The 19,873-nt window shown below is 47.9% G+C and overlaps 3 protein-coding genes across 4 annotated transcripts in view; 2 read left to right on the top strand and 1 right to left on the bottom strand.

Moving 5' to 3' along the window:
* The first annotated feature begins 289 nt into the window (after nt 1–289).
* On the top strand, nt 290–13,054 carry VIPAS39 (VPS33B interacting protein, apical-basolateral polarity regulator, spe-39 homolog). 2 transcript variants are annotated; one of them, XM_029964269.1, is made up of 19 exons: nt 290–403; nt 862–961; nt 2,236–2,379; nt 3,365–3,403; nt 3,759–3,823; nt 5,485–5,541; nt 6,472–6,564; nt 7,242–7,275; nt 7,714–7,816; nt 7,905–7,932; nt 8,111–8,184; nt 8,756–8,831; nt 9,114–9,248; nt 9,774–9,815; nt 10,215–10,304; nt 10,720–10,806; nt 11,351–11,440; nt 11,756–11,860; nt 12,134–13,054. In XM_029964269.1, the coding sequence occupies exons 1-19, from the start codon at nt 311–313 to the stop codon at nt 12,152–12,154; spliced, it is 1,476 nt and encodes a 491-aa protein (XP_029820129.1). In that variant the 5' UTR covers nt 290–310; the 3' UTR covers nt 12,155–13,054. The 2 variants fall into 2 exon arrangements, with proteins under 2 accessions (XP_029820129.1, XP_029820128.1); XM_029964268.1 differs by having other exon boundaries at nt 10,200–10,304.
* A 2,401-nt stretch (nt 13,055–15,455) lies between these two features.
* Nucleotides 15,456–19,697, bottom strand: SAMD15 (sterile alpha motif domain containing 15). The gene is made up of 3 exons (XM_029964261.1): nt 19,485–19,697; nt 19,206–19,304; nt 15,456–16,907 (listed from the first exon to the last, which is right to left on the bottom strand). The coding sequence occupies exons 1-3, from the start codon at nt 19,629–19,631 to the stop codon at nt 16,596–16,598; spliced, it is 558 nt and encodes a 185-aa protein (XP_029820121.1). The 5' UTR covers nt 19,632–19,697; the 3' UTR covers nt 15,456–16,595.
* TMED8 (transmembrane p24 trafficking protein family member 8) overlaps nt 19,679–19,873 on the top strand; it is an 8,817-nt gene continuing 8,622 nt past the window's right edge. Inside the window, exon 1 of the mRNA XM_029964135.1 lies at nt 19,679–19,835. Within this exon, the coding sequence (XP_029819995.1) occupies nt 19,679–19,835 (157 nt within the window). The remainder of the gene's footprint in view (nt 19,836–19,873) is intronic.

Here is a 19,873-nt window from a genome sequence, read left to right as displayed (position 1 = left end):
TGCGAGGGCGATGTGGGAGGAGTGGGGAGCGGCTTGCGGCTGCGTAGCTGGCGGGAGGAGGAACGACATTTGCCGGCGTGCCTCGCGGCGCTATGTCATGCCCAGCCCCGCGTGTGCAAGGAAGTCTGGGCGGGAGGGCGGCGAGTGAGGACGGGCCGGCGGCGGGGCGGGACGTTGATGGGGCTGGGAACCTGGACCTGGACCTGGATCTGGATTCGATGAGTAGGGGGGTATGGTGATGCCTCTGAGCAGCCGCTCGTTCCCCGTGATCACTTGCGCTTCGGAGGCCAGCCGCGCGGTGCCGTTGCAGATGAACAGGGCGCGGGCGGACGAGGAGGAGTACTGGCACAGCTCCAAGTTCCGGGCCTTCACCTTCGACGATGAGGATGACGAGCTCTCGCAGGTAGGGAAGGTCCGCCTCCGTGAGACATGCGCGCCCGGCAGGGCCCCGTGGCTGTCCTGGCCTAGGCCTGGGCCCCGCGCATCGCTGGGGGTCCACGCTCCCTGGGTGGGTGGGACCCTTCCCTGGGTCGCCTTCTGCCCTGTGCAGAGGGTTCCCGTCTCGCCCCCCACAGTAGCCAGTCCGAAATCTCATCAGGACTGTGATTCCTCGCCCATGCACGAAGCTGCATCTGCAACTGGTTGGGCTGTTCGGGTCTGCATAGGGGAACCTTTGGGTTCCCAAGGTGAGGAAGGGCTACTATGTCTGCTGAACACCTACAGGACTAAAAGACGTCGTCCACAAGGAGCAGTGGAAGCTGAAGAAGCTGTATTCAAAGCTCCAAGGGATATCGATGGTAATAGGAAACAAAGTGCACTCTGCAACTCTGGTGGTCCTTATGCAAGCTCTTTTGTCCATAGCTAAAGGAATCCAAACGGGCAGTGAATAGCCTTCGGGATATTGTCGATGATGATGATGATGACCTCGAGAGGGTCAGCTGGAGCGGAGAACCTGTGGGAAGTAAGTGCGGAAATACTGCAAGTTATCCTTGAGACAGAGAGAGTTTAAAATTACTGTTTAAGTCATGTCACTTAGTCAGGTCAGGAGTATTATTTGCTATCTAATGCTGCATATCTAACCTGATCCTAGTCTCCCAGGTCGGGTTGTGAGCCTGAGTGAGCACTGGATTTACCTGAGTGGATCCACTTAAAAGAGAGTGAGCAGAAGCCCAAATTATATAAGGAAGAGCAATGTAGGCAAATGGAGGGAATACATTATATTTTTTCTAATATATAGTTTATAGCAGGTATTTTGGAGGTTATGGCTTGATATTCGTCATGCTCAGGTGGCCTGCAAGATTCTAGGTGATCATTTCCTTCACACTGCTGCCTGAAATGGCACCATTTAGAGTTCTCTGTGTTTTGACCCCACAACACTTTAAGGAGATATTCCAAGGTTTAATGTGTATTTATAGAATGACTCTTATGCTTGAAATTTGAAAGGGAACTGTAAACATTAAGTAAATGTGGTTTTGGTGTTGAGGGGAGCGAGCTCATGGCCCACACACTGTGTGTGTGCTGCTCATTGGAGTTCATGACCCACAGAATACGTGGTGCTTACTAACCAGTGCCAAACAATGAAAATTTACACATGGATCACCCAGAGGACCTTCAAAGACTGATCTTCTTGTCCTTTGCTGTAGCTCCTCCCACAGGCCATTTCTTTTCCTGCCCAAGGTCTCTACCTATCACCCTGATTCTAAAATATGTGTGTTGTGCAGCTGTGCGAAAAGAAAAGTCTTGAACAATCAGGAAGAAGACACATTCCTTGTTGCCAGAAGCATATGCACGCTGATAGCTATTTTGTCTCTGTGGGAAGGAACACAGTCTTCCAGTGTTAGGAAAGTCTGCTCTTAGGCTTCTGCAATTTGAGGTAGGCCAGGGGCTCTCTGTTTTGCTTTGTACTTTTAGAACAAGGACTGTGTTTTTCCCTGTGCAATAACATATAAATGTTGGATGGTCTACGCATTTTTTTACCCAAGCCATAACTAGCTGTACAACACTGCTGAAAATAGCCATTTCTGGAGGACAGTGTGCAACTGCTTAACAAGCAGTATTACATGAGACTGGGCTTCTGCATGGATAGATGCCCTGCATCTACTTTATGCTGAGGGTCAGAGTTACCAAGATGTGCAGAACTGACCAGCACACACTTGGTAACATTCCTGCCATGCCATAAGATCATTCTTTACAGACTCTTTTTCTCTGTTGTAAATGCCCTCTGTCTGCACACAGGTATCTCCTGGTCAATCAAAGAGACAGCCTCTGGCAGCACTAGCTCGCTGGAGGGCCGAGACTCCAGCCTACAGAAGGGCTCTTCCTCCTATGCTGCGTTACCCAAACAAGTTTCTTCATACTCCCTAAGCAGCCTGTTCAAAGGTGAGGATCATCATATACCATACAGACAAATGAGTTTTCCCTCAGAGTACCAAGGGGCAACTGTGCTATCTTATGTAAATTGTTTTATTGCAAAACAGGGACACTCCAATCTCACCTCAGGTTGGGAGTGTATTGGTCACTAGTCAGAAATTGGAGACTGCCTTGTGCACAAGATTGCATGCTTTTGTGGTGCGGGAGCAGGCTTTGGAGATTATAGCTTCTTAAAATCCGGGTTCCGTGGAACAGCAGGGTAGAGCACAGCTACTGTACAGCAATCCATTTGATTGGTGGAAAAGAGCAGGCTATGAAGGGACTGGCTTGACCCATGTAGCCCTCATTTGATCTTCAGTTCTGTAGAGAACACAGGTTGATTATCCTTTATTTGGAGCTCATCTGACACTTGTTGATGCTGGTTCAGCAAACGTGTGGTAGCGGCAGTGGCAGCATAGCTGGTTACAGGGGGAACTGCACAGCAGGCCTTGGGCAAACTTACACAACTTGCAAGAGTTCAGCTCTGTTGTCTCACAGCCAGACAACAAAACAGCTTTTACTTTGTCTCTCTTTCTCTGAGGTGGTTTTTCACTCTCAACTTTGATAATAAAATGATAAAGAAAGGCATTCAAATTGCAGCCCTGGTGGATGAAGCTGTCCGCGTTGCCATGGCCTGCTCAGTGCTTTGTGCTTGAGCCTCTGCTCTGCAGGTAGATGAGTGCATTCAGGCATTCTAACCTCTCCTGGCCTCAACACCAAGAGGGCAGATAGAGACGGGGTGTTACATGGTTTGTGATGCCGCAGATGACATCAAAGCCTTACAGTGCTAGCAGGTGAGTCCCAGCTGTGCTGGTGTAGTGTGAATCACTATACAGAATGGCTTGTTCTATAGAGGCGTAGCTGCAGCAAACTGGCTTGCAGTCTAGGCTTATGTTCCCTGTGGAAGAGATGTTGCTGCTGAAGAGACAGTCTCTCATCAGTGTTTTTCTTTCAGGACGAAACAAACTTCCAAGTTTCCAGTCTCTTTCAGATGGTAAGCTTTGGATCCCTACCTCATTTTGGGGGGGGGGGTGTACAGATTTACATAAAACAAAGCATTTGCAAAAAATGGGAAGTGTCATCTGCCTTATGGTGCAGAAAGGGAAACTGAATCATGGCCTGCCTGAAAGTTTGAAAGTTCAATTATGGGTTGTTCTTTTATCAAAGAAATTAAAGAATTGGCATGATGATTTGGGATAATTACAGCTGTTGGCTTTAGAGCAATGTTGTGTTGCCATTTGGTGCTTAAGTTTGAGTCTTCTACCATGAAAACTAAGAAAAGGATGGTTTCGGAAATGGATATGAATCAGGATTTTGATGTGCTACTCAGCTGTGCCTTTCCTTCTCAGCCCTCACTGACACTGGAGTTAAAAACTATGCCCCAGAGCTGCGCAGACCGAAAGCTGAGTACAAGGTGAGCAGCCTGTGCTTGTTGTATGCTGAGATCAGAGAACTTCCTGCTCCATTGTGATTAATTGGTATTTCAGACAGCAGAGGGCAATGCAGGGAATAGGACAGAAAGCTGCAAGATGCAGCCTTGAAGTAATTTGAGTATTCTCTGCTTTTTCTCAGAAGTAGGAAGCTTTGCTGTGTGTCTTGGTTACTCCTTCTCATAATAAATAGCCCAGCAACCTTTCTGAAAAGAATTTCTAAATAGTGTTTTATCTGTAAGCGGCTTTCATGCTGGGTTACATAAACTGGCATCACTTGTGCTTTTTACATTTTTAAATCTGAAACTTCAAAATTTCCTGTTCATCAATCCCTGGGACAACACAGAGGGAGAGTCCTAGCTGAGGGAAGTGTTTATCTCCCGTATATGCAGTGTAAGGTATTGGAGAATCTAGTAGGTTTTGGGACTGGGTGGATTCCTTCTGCTAGGTGTGAGGTTGTAGTTCCATGTCCCTAGGTCCAGCCAGTAACAGGACTGAGCACATATTCCCTACAGATACAGACATGCACAATAGTAACATAGCTGCCTACATGGATTAATGCAGACAGAAACCAGTGCCTTTACAAACAGACACATACATAAAACACTCCAGCTTGATCCTGAGCCTCCTTTCTGTATAAGCAGGATTGAATTCCATTAGTGGAACATAGACACACTCTATGGGTCCCTCCAGCAGCTGGTCTTAGACATCTGGTTTGTTTTGTAGCTAAATCCCAGATCCCAGTCTCCTCCAGTTGCTGGCACTTGGACCCTTGAGCCCCTAGGGTTCAAGGTCCCATGCCAATTCCTGGTTCTCAGACTGCTTGTTCTACATTGATCTTGAACTCCGTTAACATTCATATGAGCACATAGACTTGAACAAGTAGAGATTAGCTCAGTTGGTTAGAGCATGGTACTTTTCTGTGGACCATTTGGGGCAGAAGGCTGAATTACATCTGCTGGCTCGAGTGCCTCACAGAGACCTAGGTGCATTTATGGAGTCTGAGTTCAGGAGTGACTCAGACCACCGCCACTTTTTATCCACTGCTTTTAGGTCGTAGTGTCTGCAGGCTGCAGGGGAACAATTTTGCTCATTGCAACAGTGGTAGCATATTGCCCTAAGATGGTCTCACTACAGGCTTCGATGCCCTTGTTACGTTGTACTTCTCTTATGCAACTGTGCTGTTGTCCCTGTGCTCTCCGTGCTGCTATGGAAGGCTCACCAGCAGAAGTCTGAATGGTAACAAGAAACTGACTCCTTCCCCCTCAGTTTTGGGTTTGTCTGTTTTGAATGTATTTTGTTTGTCCTTCTGAAAGCAACATGGGAGTTTTAATTTGCAAGGAGGACAACCTGATGAAACGCACTTCTTATAAAGGATATGACGAAGGACCTTTCTGAGGCAACACAAAAGCTGTGTTAACATATGAGCCTTTAGCATCCCTCCCCACCAGCATATGCAGAGTCTGAGGGCTCAGCATCTGCACCTGAACACTGTAGGGACACATTCCCCGGAGAAGCTGAATGATGAATGTGAGAAGCTACACATCGGCCAGCACTGATGCAGCACAAATGGAAAGCAGCTTCGAGACTGCTGACATGGTCTGGCCTCTTGAGGCTTAAAAGCACTTTATTTTTCTTGTGGCAGGATTACAGCAGTGACTGGAGCCCCAAAGATACAGTCAGGCGAATGCAGAGGGGCAAGGTAAGGACTTTCCGTTCCCACCTGCTTGTAAGAGATGGAGGATGGGTGGTCCTAAACTGCTTTACACTTCCCTATGCTCCTGGCTGTTCCAAGAACAGGGAGGGGATCTGTGTTTCTTGCAACACTTAGCAGGGATGGTGCTCTGCCTGCTTGTTGCTTTGCCAGCTGACAGTGCTGGGATCACACTAGCTCAGGAGCAGCAGGGCTTTGTTGCTTTGTTTACTTGAGTTGTCCCCTCAGCAAGGCTCTGACAGGAGGTATCTGTACTGCTGTGCCCCTCTCTACCCTTTCTGCTCCCTGGGGCTAGGTTTATTTTAAAAATCTGAGGGTGTGGGGCTTTATCTCCATTCTCAGTTGGTGGCAAGTGGAGGGAGGAAGACAGAAATGGTCTTGGTTACACTGGAGCTGGAATCTTAGTTTCAGCTGCCTCAGTGTGCAGTGAGCACATAGGGAGGTTGTGGTTTTACTCTGCATGTGTCTCCTCAGGCTGAGGTGAACTAAAGGCTGAGAGAGGCCACAGATGTGGGGTAAGAAGAAGGGAGAAAGAGTTACAACTCTGCTTTCTGGTCTCCTCTGTGGAAAGGGCCCTGCAGAGTTCTCTCCTCCTGTCAGGACTAGTGGTTTGTGGTGTACAGAAAAGTTTTGCTGTGTTACAAGGGTGTTTGTGCTGAGTATACATTGTCTGCTGTCCTAGACTGGGCATTAATGAAGGCTGACTCTGCAGCTCTTTGGGACAGATTTCCAGGGATTATGTAGCATGTGGGCTCAGCTAAATGAGAATTTCTCCGCTGCTTGGGAGGGCAGTTATTCATGTTATTGAAGAGGTCATGGGAGAAGGATAGATTATACCTTGTGGGTTGGTTCAGCCTGAAGACTATGTGATTCCCCATATACCTCTTATATGCCTACTTATACCTCTTCTATCTCCAGGTCTGCTCTCTAGAGAGATTTCGCTCCCTGCAGGACAAGCTGGTGCTCTTGGATGAAGCTGTGGCAGGGCATGATGGAAATGTCATTACAGCTGTGAGTCCTGTTGGGGCCATACAGGGCTGGGACTTCTGGGTGACCCCACAGAGGATGCTTGTGAGAATGCAGTCAGTTGGCCTCTCAGTCTTGCAAGACTGGGGGAGTGTTCTTTAGTTAAAACCAGTTACTGAAAAGTGTCAGAGCTTAAGACTGGGAAGTTCCATATTACTGCTGGCTTTCCTGCCACTTTGCAGAATTCATGTTAATTCAGGTTAATAATAAGGTTAATAAGGAACCTGATCCATCAGCCTTACAAATCTTTGCAGCAGTTTCTTGAGGGTCAAAGTTTATTCTGCTAATTGCAGCACAGAAGATTTGAGGGGCTTCACCAGTTTTTCTGGCTTCTAAAGCAGCAGGCAGTAAATGGGATTGTGTCAGAGCTTCCCTCATCCAGGATATTTAATCCCTTGGATCTTTGCATGGAAAAGTTTGTCTTTGTAAATCTTGGTCTCACTTATCTAAGCTCCAGAGTAGGAGCTTAGGCAGGCATCTAGGCAGCTGTAGCCCTGGCTCACTGCTTGTCCTGAATCTGGTGGGTACCAGAATTCAGTTCAGTGCTGTAAGAGCTGTGTTTTCAGAGGCCCTTAGCAAAAGCTTCCCCAGGCCTTGACCAGTTTGCTGTATGTTTGTTTGTCTGTCTGTCTTAATTCTGAGCTGCCTGTCTGTGCTCACAGGTCCTGATATTCCTGAAACGGACACTACGGAGAGGTGCGTGTGACTGAGGCTGGAGTTTCTATAGTGTGTTTCAGTTAAGGGCAGAGGGGCTAATTCTTTCACTGGGTGCAAGTCATCAAGAGAGCAGCTGGGGTATTGCTGTTTTACTGAGCAAGAAATACTTGCAGTAAGTGTAATGTGGGAGGGGAGACAGTGATGCCCACAAAGACCCCAGAGAGGAGCTTTAAGGATTGGTAAGTGGTGGTGATGGTGATGGGGTGAACAAAAATCTGTAGAGGTAGCACATGGCTGTGAATTCAGCTGGCAGCCCAATGAATGGGCTATGCTCTAGCCTCCAAGACTGTGACTTAAGATGGGATAGGGTTGTTGAATCCTGCCAATGGCTCGCAACTCCATGCACCGTGCTTAGTCCCCTCTGGCTTGGTAGTGCTGTTACTTTACCCACCTGTACATAATCTCCTTCCCCTGTAGAGATCTTGTTTCGAGAGCTGGAGGTGCGACAGGTGGCCTTGTGTCACCTGATCCATTTCCTCAGAGAGACGGGTGAGCAGAAGTTGCTTCTGGATCTGCTCAGGTGAGGCTTTTGACCCGTCAGGTAGCAGGGCTGAGCACACTCCTTGGAACCTGCCTCCAGCTTAATGCTTGCTCATTCCCTTTTGCAGGTTCCTAGACAGGACTGAGGAAGTTGCTGTGAGTATTCCCAGAAGCATAAGCTCCTTTAGTGCAGAGGTAGTGTAGTGGGCAGGGGGAGGCTGGCTGCAGGGTGTCTGGTAGTCAAATGAGAGCTTTCTATCTCCATTTTGCCCTCTGGAATCCTGTATCTCCCAAATCCATGAGAACAGACTGCTTCTTTCCCTTCTCTCTCCAGTTGTCCCAGTACCGGGAGCACTTGAACATCCAGGATGTAGAAAAAAGGAGGGAATTTCTGAAAGGCTGCATTGGGTAAGAAGAAATGCAAGAGGGTGGGAGGGGGATGCTTCACAAAAGGTGATAGTAAAGAAAATTAGACTTTGTCTCAGTGCCACAGCTTATGTGGTTTGGGAGCTGATGTTGGTTTTGCCTCGGTGGGAGTGCAGTGTTGCAGACACAATGTAGACCAAAGAGGAGGCATTTGTGGTGATCTCTAGTCCAGCACCTTTTGCTGCTTACTTGGGGGCAGAAATGCTTTGAAGGACTTTCTGATCATTGACCAAGATGTGCAAGATGGAAGTTTGGGTGCCTGAGCACTTGAGGAAGTGCGTAGCGCCTGCTTCAGGTTGTTCTGTGAGAGGTGCCACATGTTTCTTTCTCTGGAGCCTGTCTAGGAGGGAGGCAGTTGGAGAGAGGAGCAGGACTGGAACTTGAGTATCTACTAGCCACTCAGGCTGGGGAGAATGGGAGCTGTTCCCCACATCTCTGTCTGTGGGGAGCTTGTTTGGTAGAGAAGAGCATCCTTCTGAGTGTACTTAGAAGTGAAGGATGCTGTACTTGTTAAGAGCTGGTGACAACATCGCCCTCCTTTGTGTCCAACCAGGCTGCCATTCTCAGCTGAGGATACCTCCCACATCCAAGACCATTACACCCTGTTGGAGCGACAGATCATCATTGAGGTATGAAATCTTTCCTGCTGGTCAGGGGATGGCTGGGACTACCTGTGAGATCTCTTTCTGTCTCTAACTTACACCACTTTGGATCTAATCAGCCTGCCCTGGCTAGTGTAGTTTTAACGGCTCTCCAAGCTACACGTGAAATACCAGATCTAAAACTTCATAGCATGTTGAGGCTGTGCTTGTGCATTACCATCACAACACCCTCCCCAGGTCTCTACCCCACAGCTAAACAGGCAGTTCCCCTGGCTCATGTTCCCCCTGTCTGTCTTCCTGATTCCGCAGGCTAATGATCGGCACTTGGAGATGGCTGGGCAGTCAGAGCTATTTCGGAAATATCCTCGCAAGGCTTCAATTCTCAACATGCCGCTAGTGACCACCCTCTTCTATTCCTGTTTCTACCACTACACAGAGGCTGAGGTGAGGATGATGTGGGAGAAGACAAGGGTTACATCTCATCCTTGTAGCCCTCAAGTGGGGTGGTCAAGCTGGAGCATATTAAGGAAATAAAGGGAGACATCCCTCCAAGAGACCTTGTCTAGGACCAATTTTGAGTTATCTTTTCTGCTCTGAGACATTCAGCCTGGAACAGCTTGTCAGGGAGATGCCTCCTAGAAACCACTGTCTTTTACATCTAGCTCCAAGGACCCAGAGTTGGCCCGAAATCTCATTAGGCTTAGGTGTGCAGAACTGGTCTTGGAAGTGCTGGAGTTACACCAGTTGAGGATGTAGGGAAACCAAACCAGAGGGAGAGAGCTAATGCAGTGTGATAATTGCTCTCTTCTGCCAGCTGTTTCCCCTGTGCTCATGGCACTGACATGAGCAAGAAGCAGTAAAATCTCGGGGAGGTTCACCCTGTGCAAGGCAGATGCCTTACAACAGGTGTCTGAACCTCTCCCGTGGCCTGTCCTGCTGAGTTTGTACTAACTTGTCTGCTTTCTCTAGGGAACATTCAGCAGCCCCACCAACCTGAAGAAAACATTTAAGGTGCGTGAGTCTCCCTCTGTTGTGGCAGCACTAGCTGAAAACGTGCACAGACAAATTGTATGTAGTGAGGGGGCTCAGTAGGAGGAATTTGAAGGGCTCAACACTGAGATATGGAGGGGGGCATGGCATCCTTGTTGAGCAGAGCCCTTCTGGAGCCTCAGAAAGGCAAGTGGGAGCCATGTGGAGACTTTCAATGGATGCACCCTGTCTGCAGCAGCACTTGCAAATCCCCACTTCATACTCCCTACAATGCTGGCTGTGGCCTCGGTCAGTATCTTGCTGTTTTGCTTGGCTGTTGGTGTGGGTCCTGACAGGGCTGGAGCAGATGTCATTCATGTTCAAGCTACACGTGCTTTCTGAGCTGTGCTAATGCTCTGACTGCAGCTTTCTGCCTTGCAGATTCCTGATAAGCAGTATGTGCTGACTGCCCTGGCTGCCCGTGCCAAGCTGCGAGCCTGGGATGATGTGGATGCCCTCCTCACTACCAAGGTGAGCTGCAGAAAGCTTTGCTAGGGACCCAGTTCCAAGTACTGGTATCTGCTACTGATAGCTGACTTGTTCTGGAGTTACTGGACAGACTGGTTTTATTTCAGCAGCACCCAGCACCTCTGCTGCAGAGTGTTGCAATACCTTTCTCCTCTCGTGGCCTAAGACCTGTGCTGGGCCTGGCCTGGCTGCAGCAACAAGGTTGGAGAAGGGCCCTTGAGCTCTTCTGCAGCAACAAGCTTGGAGAAGGGCCCTTGAGAGTTTGCAGCCAGCCTTTGCCCAGCCCCTGCATGAAGGGCTCTGCCAAAGGTGCTTTTGGTGGCTGGTATAGTATGTTGCTGGCGCTAGGAAAAAAGCATTTTCTTGTGGCTGGAGGAATTGCCCTTCTGGTTTAACATAGGTTTGATTCTTGTTTCAGAACTGGCTGGGCTACACCAAGAAGAAGGCACCTATTGGCTTTCACCGAGTTGTGGAGATGTTGCAGAGGAACAATGCTCCTGTGCAGGTAAACAAGGAAGCACTGCTTATGTTGTCTTGCTCTTTGTAGGGATTTGGTGTTTTAATAACTCCCCAAGTGAGCTGCTTCCTAGTTTGAAGTGGGAGAACAGTTTGCCGAGCTGCTGGCTCTGCCATGTGGGCACAGCACTTGGCTGAGTGACCCATGCATCAACAGGAAGTGTGGGTGATAGTGAGGGCTGGGTCCTAGGTCTGACTGCAAGAGAGACAGCAGGTCCAGAGTTGTCTGTGAACTCTCTCCCTCTGTGAATTGCCACCTTTCTTTGCTATATTAAATTTTCTCTTGCTTAATCTGGCTGGCAATGGTTAACCTGATCCATAGGAATGAGGCAGCCTAGGACTCTGAGCTTTGTGAGCAAAGCTTTACTGCCTCTGGGATCCTGACCAGTCTTTTCCAGGTCACTTGTTCCCTTAGGAAGGACAGGGTCAAGTCTGTGTGACCAGCAGTCTTGAAAGGTTTTGGGACTAAGGTGAGAGAACAAGGCAGGAGGTACCTGCAGAAGGGAGCTGAGACATTCTTCCATCTCTGGCAGGTGCTGCAGGAGTACGTGCGCCTGGTGGAGGATGTGGAGACCCGGTTGAACCTTGCTACCAAATACAAGTGCCATGATGTTGTCATTGAGGTAGGCACCTGCTGTGTGTGTGAAAAGATGGGACATGAGCTTGCTTTTTCTCTCTAGCTTTTCTGTGCTCTGCCACATGCCACTGCCATCATGTGCCTGGTGAGGTTTCTTGATCCCTGTGGCCTGGGAAAAGTGGTGAAGTTCCCAGTGGAAGTCCAGTGAGCCAGGAGAGTGACTCCTAGTATTTGTGTTATGAAATTGTTCTGTGTTGGGAACTTGATGGGGGATTGTAGAGTTGCCCTGCTCATCTGCAGGACACCAGCTCTGGAAGTGTCCAGGTCACTCAGCTGGATGTTGGTTTTGCTGTTTATCTAGACCTACAGGGATCTAAAGGATCGTATCCAGCTGACAGCATATAAGAGCAAGGTGGAGCGGGGCTCTGCAGAAGAAGAGAAGATAAACAGTATTCTCAACAACATGGTAAGAAGTTCTTACTTTTTCTTCCAAAGACTCTCATCAGAAATAGACATAGATAAGGTGTAAGGGCATGGTTGTGCTATATACTTTCTATCCCTGCTGGGAAGCTAATCTTATGTTTGGGGTTGCATTCAGCATAGGAATAAATGGTTATACTGTTGGAAAGTGCACCCTCTAGCCATAGCTGTCCTCCTCAGGGTTTGGGAGTCACTGACTTGGCCCCTAAGGGATCTATGTTCAGCATTGCTGTTAGTCATGTCTTGTTCTCTCTTTTAGCAAATCCGGTGGAAGAACTGAGCACCTGTGAAGGAGTCTGTTTGGCCATTGCCTTGTCATTGAAGGCGGAAACTGCAAAACCCAGTCCAGTGTCAGCAGAGCAGCCCTGTTTCTAATCATTGTATGATCAGCGTTTGTCAGTGACAGTGGGTGCCTATGGCTTGAGGGACAGTGGCATTCAGGCTGGTTGAAGGCAGCTACTCAAATGTAGCCATCAAAATCATGGTACTGATCCATCAGGGTTGATTCTTTTTGGAATCTGATTGTCTTTGACTTGACTGTAAGCCAGGCATCAGTTTTGTTTATGGAGGGAAGTTGCTAGGCACAGCAAGGTTAATGTTTGCTCTGGGTGGTGCCTGGACTTATTCTTGCAAGAGGAACAGTCAGTCACACTTGTGAGTCTTTCCACTAGACAGTGCTGACCAATCCCTGTAACACTTAAGCTGGCTTGGGCATCACCAATCATGGCTGTGGCTGGAGTAAAGCCTACTGGACCTAGTTCTCCTTGCATCCAAGGGTTGGGGGAAAGGACCAGCTGCACCTTAAAAACTCTTTTTTTTGTTGTTGTTGTTGGTTTATTCTGGCTCACTCTAGGAAAAGAGGTGTGTGAACTCCTGCAGAGAGCCAGGACAGCAGCCTCTGCCAGTATCCTACTGCTGGCACTTGGAAGATCCCTTTATCAGGGAAAGACAGGCACCTAGTGTGGAGCTGGTTAGAGTCCTGTTGGATTGGATGGAGAGCAAGCAGGGACCCCTCTCAGTTGACACAAACCTGCTGGCACCAGCAGCTCTTTTCTCTGAGAGTGTTATGCCAGGAAGGATTGAACTGCACTTTCTCAGAAACACAACTCCTCAGGCAACTGCTGGCTTCATCCTTCAAGACCTCACTTCAACTCCTTAAATAAAGCTGTTTCTTTTTCCTTGGGCTGTTTGTTTCCTTCCCCGACTAAGCACATTGTCACCCTTATGTGCTGATCCTGAGCAATTTATCGCACCTCCCACAAAGTGAATATGCAGGGTGTTTTCTCATGTTCTGAAAAGCACAGTGCATGTCACCATGGAGTGGCTTTGCTTTCAGCACTACCTTATTTCACACTTTTAATGCCATCAGCACAGATTAAATAATTTTAATGTTGTAGGAGACTTTGCTGCTGCAGAGGGGTCAAACAAACACGAGGGTGGGTTTGGATTCCAGCTTCCCTGCTGCACTGCACACTCTCATTTTTTTCTGTTGGTGGATGTGTTTTTCCTTACAGAATTGTTTGGGTTGGAAGGGACCTCTTCATCATCTAGTCCAATCCTGCTTTAGGAAGGTCACCTGGAACAGGCAGACCAGGACTGTGTTTGGGTTTTCAATATCACCGCTGTAGACAACTCAGCTTCTTTGGGAAACCTGTTCCTGAATTTGGCCACATTCACAGTAAAAAGGTGTTTTGTGTGACTGAAGTCACGTTTCAGTTTGTGCGCCTTGTTGTCACTAGGCACCACTGAAAAGCATCTGGGTCCCTTCATTCTCTCTCATCAGATACTTAGACACATGGATAAAATTTCCCCCGAGCCTTCTCCAGGTTCAACAACCCTAGCTCTTGGCCTCTCCTCATCTGAGAGATCCTCCAATTCTGTAGTCATTTTAGTGGCCCTTTGCTGGACTCTGTCCAATATCTCCATGTCTCTTGTACAGAGGATCCCAGAACTGGACATGGCACTCTGGATTTAGAAAGCAAGGATTACCTTCCTTAACCTGCTGGCAACATTCACCCTAAGACAACCTAGGATGTTGTAGACAAGGCTGAGGTTTGCTGCAAAGCTCTCACAAATGCTCCAGTCCAGGATGTTGCCTGGTTGTAGGAGTTGGAATGGTGTCACTGGTTGGGATTTACGTCTGGGAGCAACAGGAGAAGCTGAACATAGCCTTGTAGGTATCTGATGAAGCTATAAAATAAATTTTCACACCTGTATTCTCCAAGCATGAAGTGCTGCTGATGCTGAGCTGGGCTCTGTGCCCCAGTGTCCATGTTTCCACCACGTGTCCTGAGAGCCTGGGTAAGTGCTCCCCAACCTGGGCCTGGCAGTGGGACTGCACTTATACGCACTTTAAGTGCACTTTTCTCACAGCACTTCCAGCAGAACCCACTGTCTGCCAAACATCAGTTTAGTTGTTTGCTTTTTTTTTTACCAGTCCCAGCTGAGGGTGGTGGAGACATTAACACTGTCCTTTGAATGCTGGCTATTTTAATTTGGTCCATTCCATTCCTGTGCCTTTTCAAAATTCTCCTTGTTATTTACTAAGAACTTGGTCAGTGACTGAGACTCCAGGTTGTTAAACTAGCAGAAACCATCTCCCCCACAGGGTGGTAGCGCTGAAACAGAAACATTGCTCTCCTTGTTTCATGGCTGAAGGGTCAGTGTGACAAGCTTCTCACTGGGCTATGAAGGCCCAGCCAGGAGAGGAGATAGGCCTGCAGCATTGCAGCAACTGCTTCCATACACAGTCAGCTGCCCCACAAACTCTTAGATAAGACAAGTGGGGAGAATGGTCCTCCAGGGGGATGCTTGGAATAAAATCCTCTTTCTAATCATCTCAGGGAGATAGGAAACAGGGATTATTAAATAGCTTTTTATAGATCTTGAAAACTAGCCAGATCCCAAGGCTTGGCTATTTCAGCTTTAATTCAGCCCACGTGGAAGCTGAGCTCTGTGCATGTTTGTCCCTGGCAGAGAGGCTGCCTGTTTTGTGTCATTCTGCTGCTACCCTTTGCCATGTAGGAACATTGATGGGCAGCCACCAAAGTCCTATGTGCCACTGTGGGCAGGCAGACAGCAGTTCCAACCTCGAAGCAATGGTTTGTGTTTTACCTGCATGTGGCAGAGCACAGGTAATTGTGCTTCCAGTGCCCGGAGGTGCTGGTTGGTCACCTCTGCTCTCTCTATGGGCTCTTGAGTCCCTTTCTCCTTGCTTATCTCAGCAGACCTGTAGGGGCAGAGGCTCATATGCTTTTACAACAATGCTCAGCTGGTGTCCTGGGTGGATATTGCATTCCTCTGCTGTCTCTCATCAAACAGTGCTGTCCGCCTGCTCTGTCATTTGTCTTGTCATCCAGGAGCCCCGCATTGTGTACAGCTTCGACACCTCCATCCCTCTCTGCAGGAACTACACTGGTAATTAACATTCTGTTTCATAGAATAATAGAATCACAGAATCAGCTGGGTTGGAAGGGACCTCTGAGATCATCAAGTCCAACCCTTGTGAGAACCAGCACTGTTCACTCTCGGACTTTTCAAACTATTCCAGCTAACAACCCTATGTACACATTTTCTTCTACACGTTTCACTCTCTAGACTGTTCAACAAACCCACTTACCCCTGGCTGCCTGAGCTTTTCTCTTTTTTTGTCTGAATTTGCTTATTACATAGTCTTCTTGGCCTATGAACTGCTTCAGTTTCACTGTGTTTCTGTTGCAGCTTCAATAGAAAACTGAATTACAGAAAAAATTACATATATTTTGTAGTGACTACTGCTTTGGTGTAACAAACTAAACAGGATCGGGCCCAGTCTTTTTTTATCCTTTTATTTTTTTAATCCCCATGGGGGAATCTCAATAAAGCTATTGAATCCTGGAAACATACTAATGATTTAGTCAGGAGCATTCTTTCTGTTGAGCCAGGCTTTAATCAGCACTTACTTCTACTTCCTTGCTGGTAATAATGCACTCCACCCTCACCACCACAGACTATGTGATATATCATTCAAGGAAAAAGGAAGTAACTGGTCAATCTGCCCAAATCCACCCAGGAAAAAGCAAGCTTTATTCCCTAAATTCTCTGGTCCAGCTTACAGTATTCTCTCATGCTTCCTGCCACCATCTATCGTGTTTCAGTACTGTTTACCATGATAAGACACTGCCTACCCAGTTTTGCCTCACAGGAAATAATTTCTGTAGTGAGGCCAGGGACTAGTTGTACACATTGCAACGAGGCCCCTCACTTAATTATGATGGCTGATAGCAGCTGTAGCCACACCTGTTATGCCTGTTATTGTATGTGCCATACATGCAATAACATACACCTGGGTTTCAAAGTGAGCCCAGTCTGCCGGCACTAAAGACTGGGAGAAATCCATTCACTTGAGCATCTGGCAAGTTGTCGTCAATCACTTGTGGTTAAAATATGCATATGATTGTTTTTTGGTCTTTTTAATCAACTGTGAAGCAGAAGTGAAAGACAGACAGTGGTCTGACCTAGAGCTTCTGCTTCACTTGGTTCCTATAAGCAAATGAAGGATTGCAGGAAAGAGACAATGTGGGGATGTGTTTGGTCTAATCAAATGTCTAAGAGCTGCAGTGGCCTTTTCTATAATTGGGAAAAGGCGGAACTGCACCTCCTTGGACAATCCGCAAGGTAATAAGGGTCTAGTCTGCTGTTACTGCTGGGCTTCTTACAAGGCAGAAGTGCAGCCTGAGTCTCTAATTCTGCCTCTGGGTGTCCTGCGAGACAGGGAGAGCATCCGCTCCCACCTCGGTCTGGGATCCTTCCAAAGAAGGAACTGTATCCGCTTCCACTGTGGTCTGGGACTGTGGCAAAGGAGGAACTGTAGTACAGGACTCCAGTCCTGCTTTTTTGATAAACTCTGTGAAAGTGAGGGCATCTGCTTTCTTTCCTGTTCGGGACTTTCTCTCTAGGAAGAGACCCATGTTGTCTCTGTATGGGAGGGCAATGGATCTGCTGAAGAGAGGCTCCTCAATCCCCAGCAGCTCTCGCACATGTCGTGAAATTTCCTGAAATACAAGATAAAATGCCACAAATTCTCATTTCACAGGGCAACAGATAAAACTATACATTCTGTGTCAGAGCAGCAGGAAAAATAATTGAATTTCTGAATTTTGGAACAGTTTCACACTTGAAGTTGTAATGCAAGATGGATCTGAACCCATAAGCCCCATGTGACATTGTAAAAGCAGAGCAGATCCCTTTTTCTCCAGAATTACTGTGGGGGATGACATCACATCTGGTCTCTTAGTGGCATAAATAGCTCCACTTTCCTCTTTGCACTTGAAGAACAAACAAGTTATAGGTGAATGAGCTGCAATCTCTCCTGCTTATTTCAAAATCATTGCTGTTTGTTAAGTTATAATGTCAACAGCAGAGTCTAAACACAAGAGTAAAAACTAATTAGCAGTAAGTCATACTGCTCATTAAGAAAATGGCTGTGTGAGCCAGCTAGACCTGGAACTGTCAGTGAACAGAGCCTTGCCATTATTTTTGAAGTCACTTCTGAGAATGTAACCATCTGATTCGACTGAAGCTTCAAAATACAATTCTCAAGGTTTTACTGATTTTTCACAGTGTTTGCTCAAAATCTTCTCCCAACTTGGGCTTGACTCCGAAGAGTAGTACCCTACTTTGTGTGATAACAAAAGAACACCAGACTGGTATCTTCAGTGGTTTTGATATATAAAATACCAATACAGTGGGATTAAAACCAGCAGTAATGTCACTTGTCCATGCTGCATAGCTTCCACCTAATTAGTTGTGTAGTTCTCTACCAAATTGCCATTTCCCCTAAACTGCAAACAGTTTCTGTCTCACTGAGCTGTTGCTATCACTTTTATTTCTATAGTAACTGTATCAGTTTCAACTGCTCACAGCCTTTAGTTTATATTTCTTGTTGGGAAGTGATGGCCTTAACGTTTCACCTGCTCTAGTGCACACTTCCTGAAAGACTCACAGGGCCACGTCCTGCAGAGCTCTGCATGCTTGGATTTCATCACAGAAAAGTTCTTTAAAACACAAATAACTAACAGGATAAGGCATAACCTTCAAGAACATCTCGGTTCCACTGAAGACTGTGAGATGTTCCCAGTTTACTTGCAAGCTTTGGAAAACATTACAGAGACAGTCTCATTTCCAAGCTTGCTGCACTATGCTGGCTATCACTTATCCTGAGGAATTTCAGTTCCTACAGGAGGAAGGTTACAGTTGGTACCTTTAACCCACGGCTAAGTATTTCTCAACAGTTGCATTACCATCATACACAATCCCTATATCCCAATATGAGGATGAGGCTTACAAAGGCTATAAAGTTCTTGCCACCTTTGGTAAGCACAAATGACTATAAAGGCTCTATCTGCTTGTACCTGAAATATTCTTGAAGGGCTGCTGTCTGAAAAACTAAGTGTTGTAAATTGATGCTTTCCTCTCAAAGCAGCAGGCAAACTCATGGCTCTAGTCAGTCTTTTTGGTGGCATATATTGTTTCAAACAGTTAAGATTGTGCAGCCAGGCAGAACGGTAGTGAAATAGCATTTTGGTGCTCAAGAACAAATCAAACTGTGCTAATACTCTAGTCATTGGAGCATAAAGATTTTTCTCTCTTCCAGGTTATTTGAACTTCTACCTATGTCTTCTGGGGAAAGTAACATCAAATTATGATGCAAAGCAGACAGTTTGGCTCTGTAAATGCAGCCCCAAGTCCCTCTGAGGTTTCCATTAGGGAAGGAAAGAAGGGTTATGAAATTTAAGTCAACTTGTTGATTTTCTGAACCTTTAGGAAGCCCTGGAAGGCCATATTGTAACCCCCAAAGTCAGTTCTTAACCATCAGTGTCTGTTAAAAAAATATGCAGGTTTGAAAAGAAAATGGCCAAAACAAGGAAGTAAAAATGAGTGGCCTTTTTGCCGCTTGAGATCAGTGGCTCAACTGCTGCAGGTTAAATCTGACTAGACTTTCAGAAGTTCTACAAATGAGTAAGTGGAAAATTACTAAAAAAAAATTCCAAGTGGTATCTAAAAAAGGTGTGTGCATCTTGCTAAGCAATTTTAGGAGCCCAGGGGAACAACATAGGCTTAAAGAAAGGCCAAGTACTCCTGGTGCACTTCTGGTGCCCCAGCTGCGGCCAGTTAAAGATCTGTACTTGAAAAGACTCTAAAAATGTGACTGTTTGGCTGAACAAGTTTGGTTGTCCAGTTCCAGGCTCACTGCCTGGGCAGGCAGGCCATGGCCCAGCCTGCTTCTCAGCGATAAGCGTCAGCGAGGGGGGTCAGGGGGCTGAGGGAGCCCCGGGACCCGCCAGGCGCACCTGCATGTGGCAGAAGTCCGTGACGCCCATGGCGGGCAGGTTGGAGCAGTTGGCGAGGACGAGGCGGCGGCCGGTGATGCCGTTGGCCCTGAAGCATTCCTGGGCGGGGGAGCGGAGGGAGAGGCGGGTCGCCCTCTGCCACTGCCGCCCCTCTTGCCGCTCACACACGCTCGCTCCCACACACACACACACACGCACACACACACGCACACACACACACACACACAGAGCTCAGGGCCATCGGTGCAGGGGGCGCTCAGGGCGGGGGCAGCCCCGCACCTCGTACTGGGGGAAGCCGAGGTGTGCCACCCACTCCGCCACCTCCTCGGCACTCCAGGTCAAGAAGGGGCAGGCGGACCGCGGCACTCCAGCGCCCTGGAGCTCGGGCTCAGGCTCCGGCCCCTGGGGCCCCGGGCGCGGCTCCATCAGCTTCTTCCCCAGGCCTCCCCGGCGTCTTTCCGGGATCCGTTACCATGGTAACCGCCACTTCCCGGAGGCGCACCCCGTTCTCCCCTCCGCCACCCCCTCCGCGCTGTCAGCCTGCAACGCCGCCCGCGCCCCACGGCTCTGCAGAACTAGATGCTGATTGGCTGCGTTGCCGAGGGGGGAGGCTGAGGGATGAGCACCAAGGCGCCACCATCTCCCTCCTGCCGGGATCACACGCCCCC

Source organism: Manacus vitellinus, unplaced genomic scaffold (genome assembly GCF_001715985.3).
Source record: "Manacus vitellinus isolate BGI_N305 unplaced genomic scaffold, ASM171598v3 scaffold_6_pilon, whole genome shotgun sequence".
Classification (NCBI taxonomy): Eukaryota; Metazoa; Chordata; class Aves; order Passeriformes; family Pipridae; genus Manacus; species Manacus vitellinus.
The sequence above is the reverse complement of the archived record's forward strand: the minus strand, read 5'-3'. Positions and strand labels throughout refer to the sequence as shown.

Excerpts from the sequence above, each read along its gene's own strand:
- VIPAS39 (XM_029964268.1), top strand. The coding sequence starts at position 311 with ATGAACAGGGCGCGGGCGGACGAGGAGGAGTACTGGCACAGCTCCAAG. Across the intron at positions 7,933-8,110 it reads ACAGGACTGAGGAAGTTGCT|TTGTCCCAGTACCGGGAGCA; the intron begins GTGAGTATTCCC and ends TTCTCTCTCCAG. Across the intron at positions 10,807-11,350 it reads GGAACAATGCTCCTGTGCAG|GTGCTGCAGGAGTACGTGCG; the intron begins GTAAACAAGGAA and ends CATCTCTGGCAG.
- SAMD15 (XM_029964261.1), bottom strand. The coding sequence starts at position 19,631 with ATGGAGCCGCGCCCGGGGCCCCAGGGGCCGGAGCCTGAGCCCGAGCTC. Across the intron at positions 19,305-19,484 it reads TCGGCTTCCCCCAGTACGAG|GAATGCTTCAGGGCCAACGG; the intron begins GTGCGGGGCTGC and ends TCCCCCGCCCAG. Across the intron at positions 16,908-19,205 it reads CGGACTTCTGCCACATGCAG|GAAATTTCACGACATGTGCG; the intron begins GTGCGCCTGGCG and ends CTTGTATTTCAG.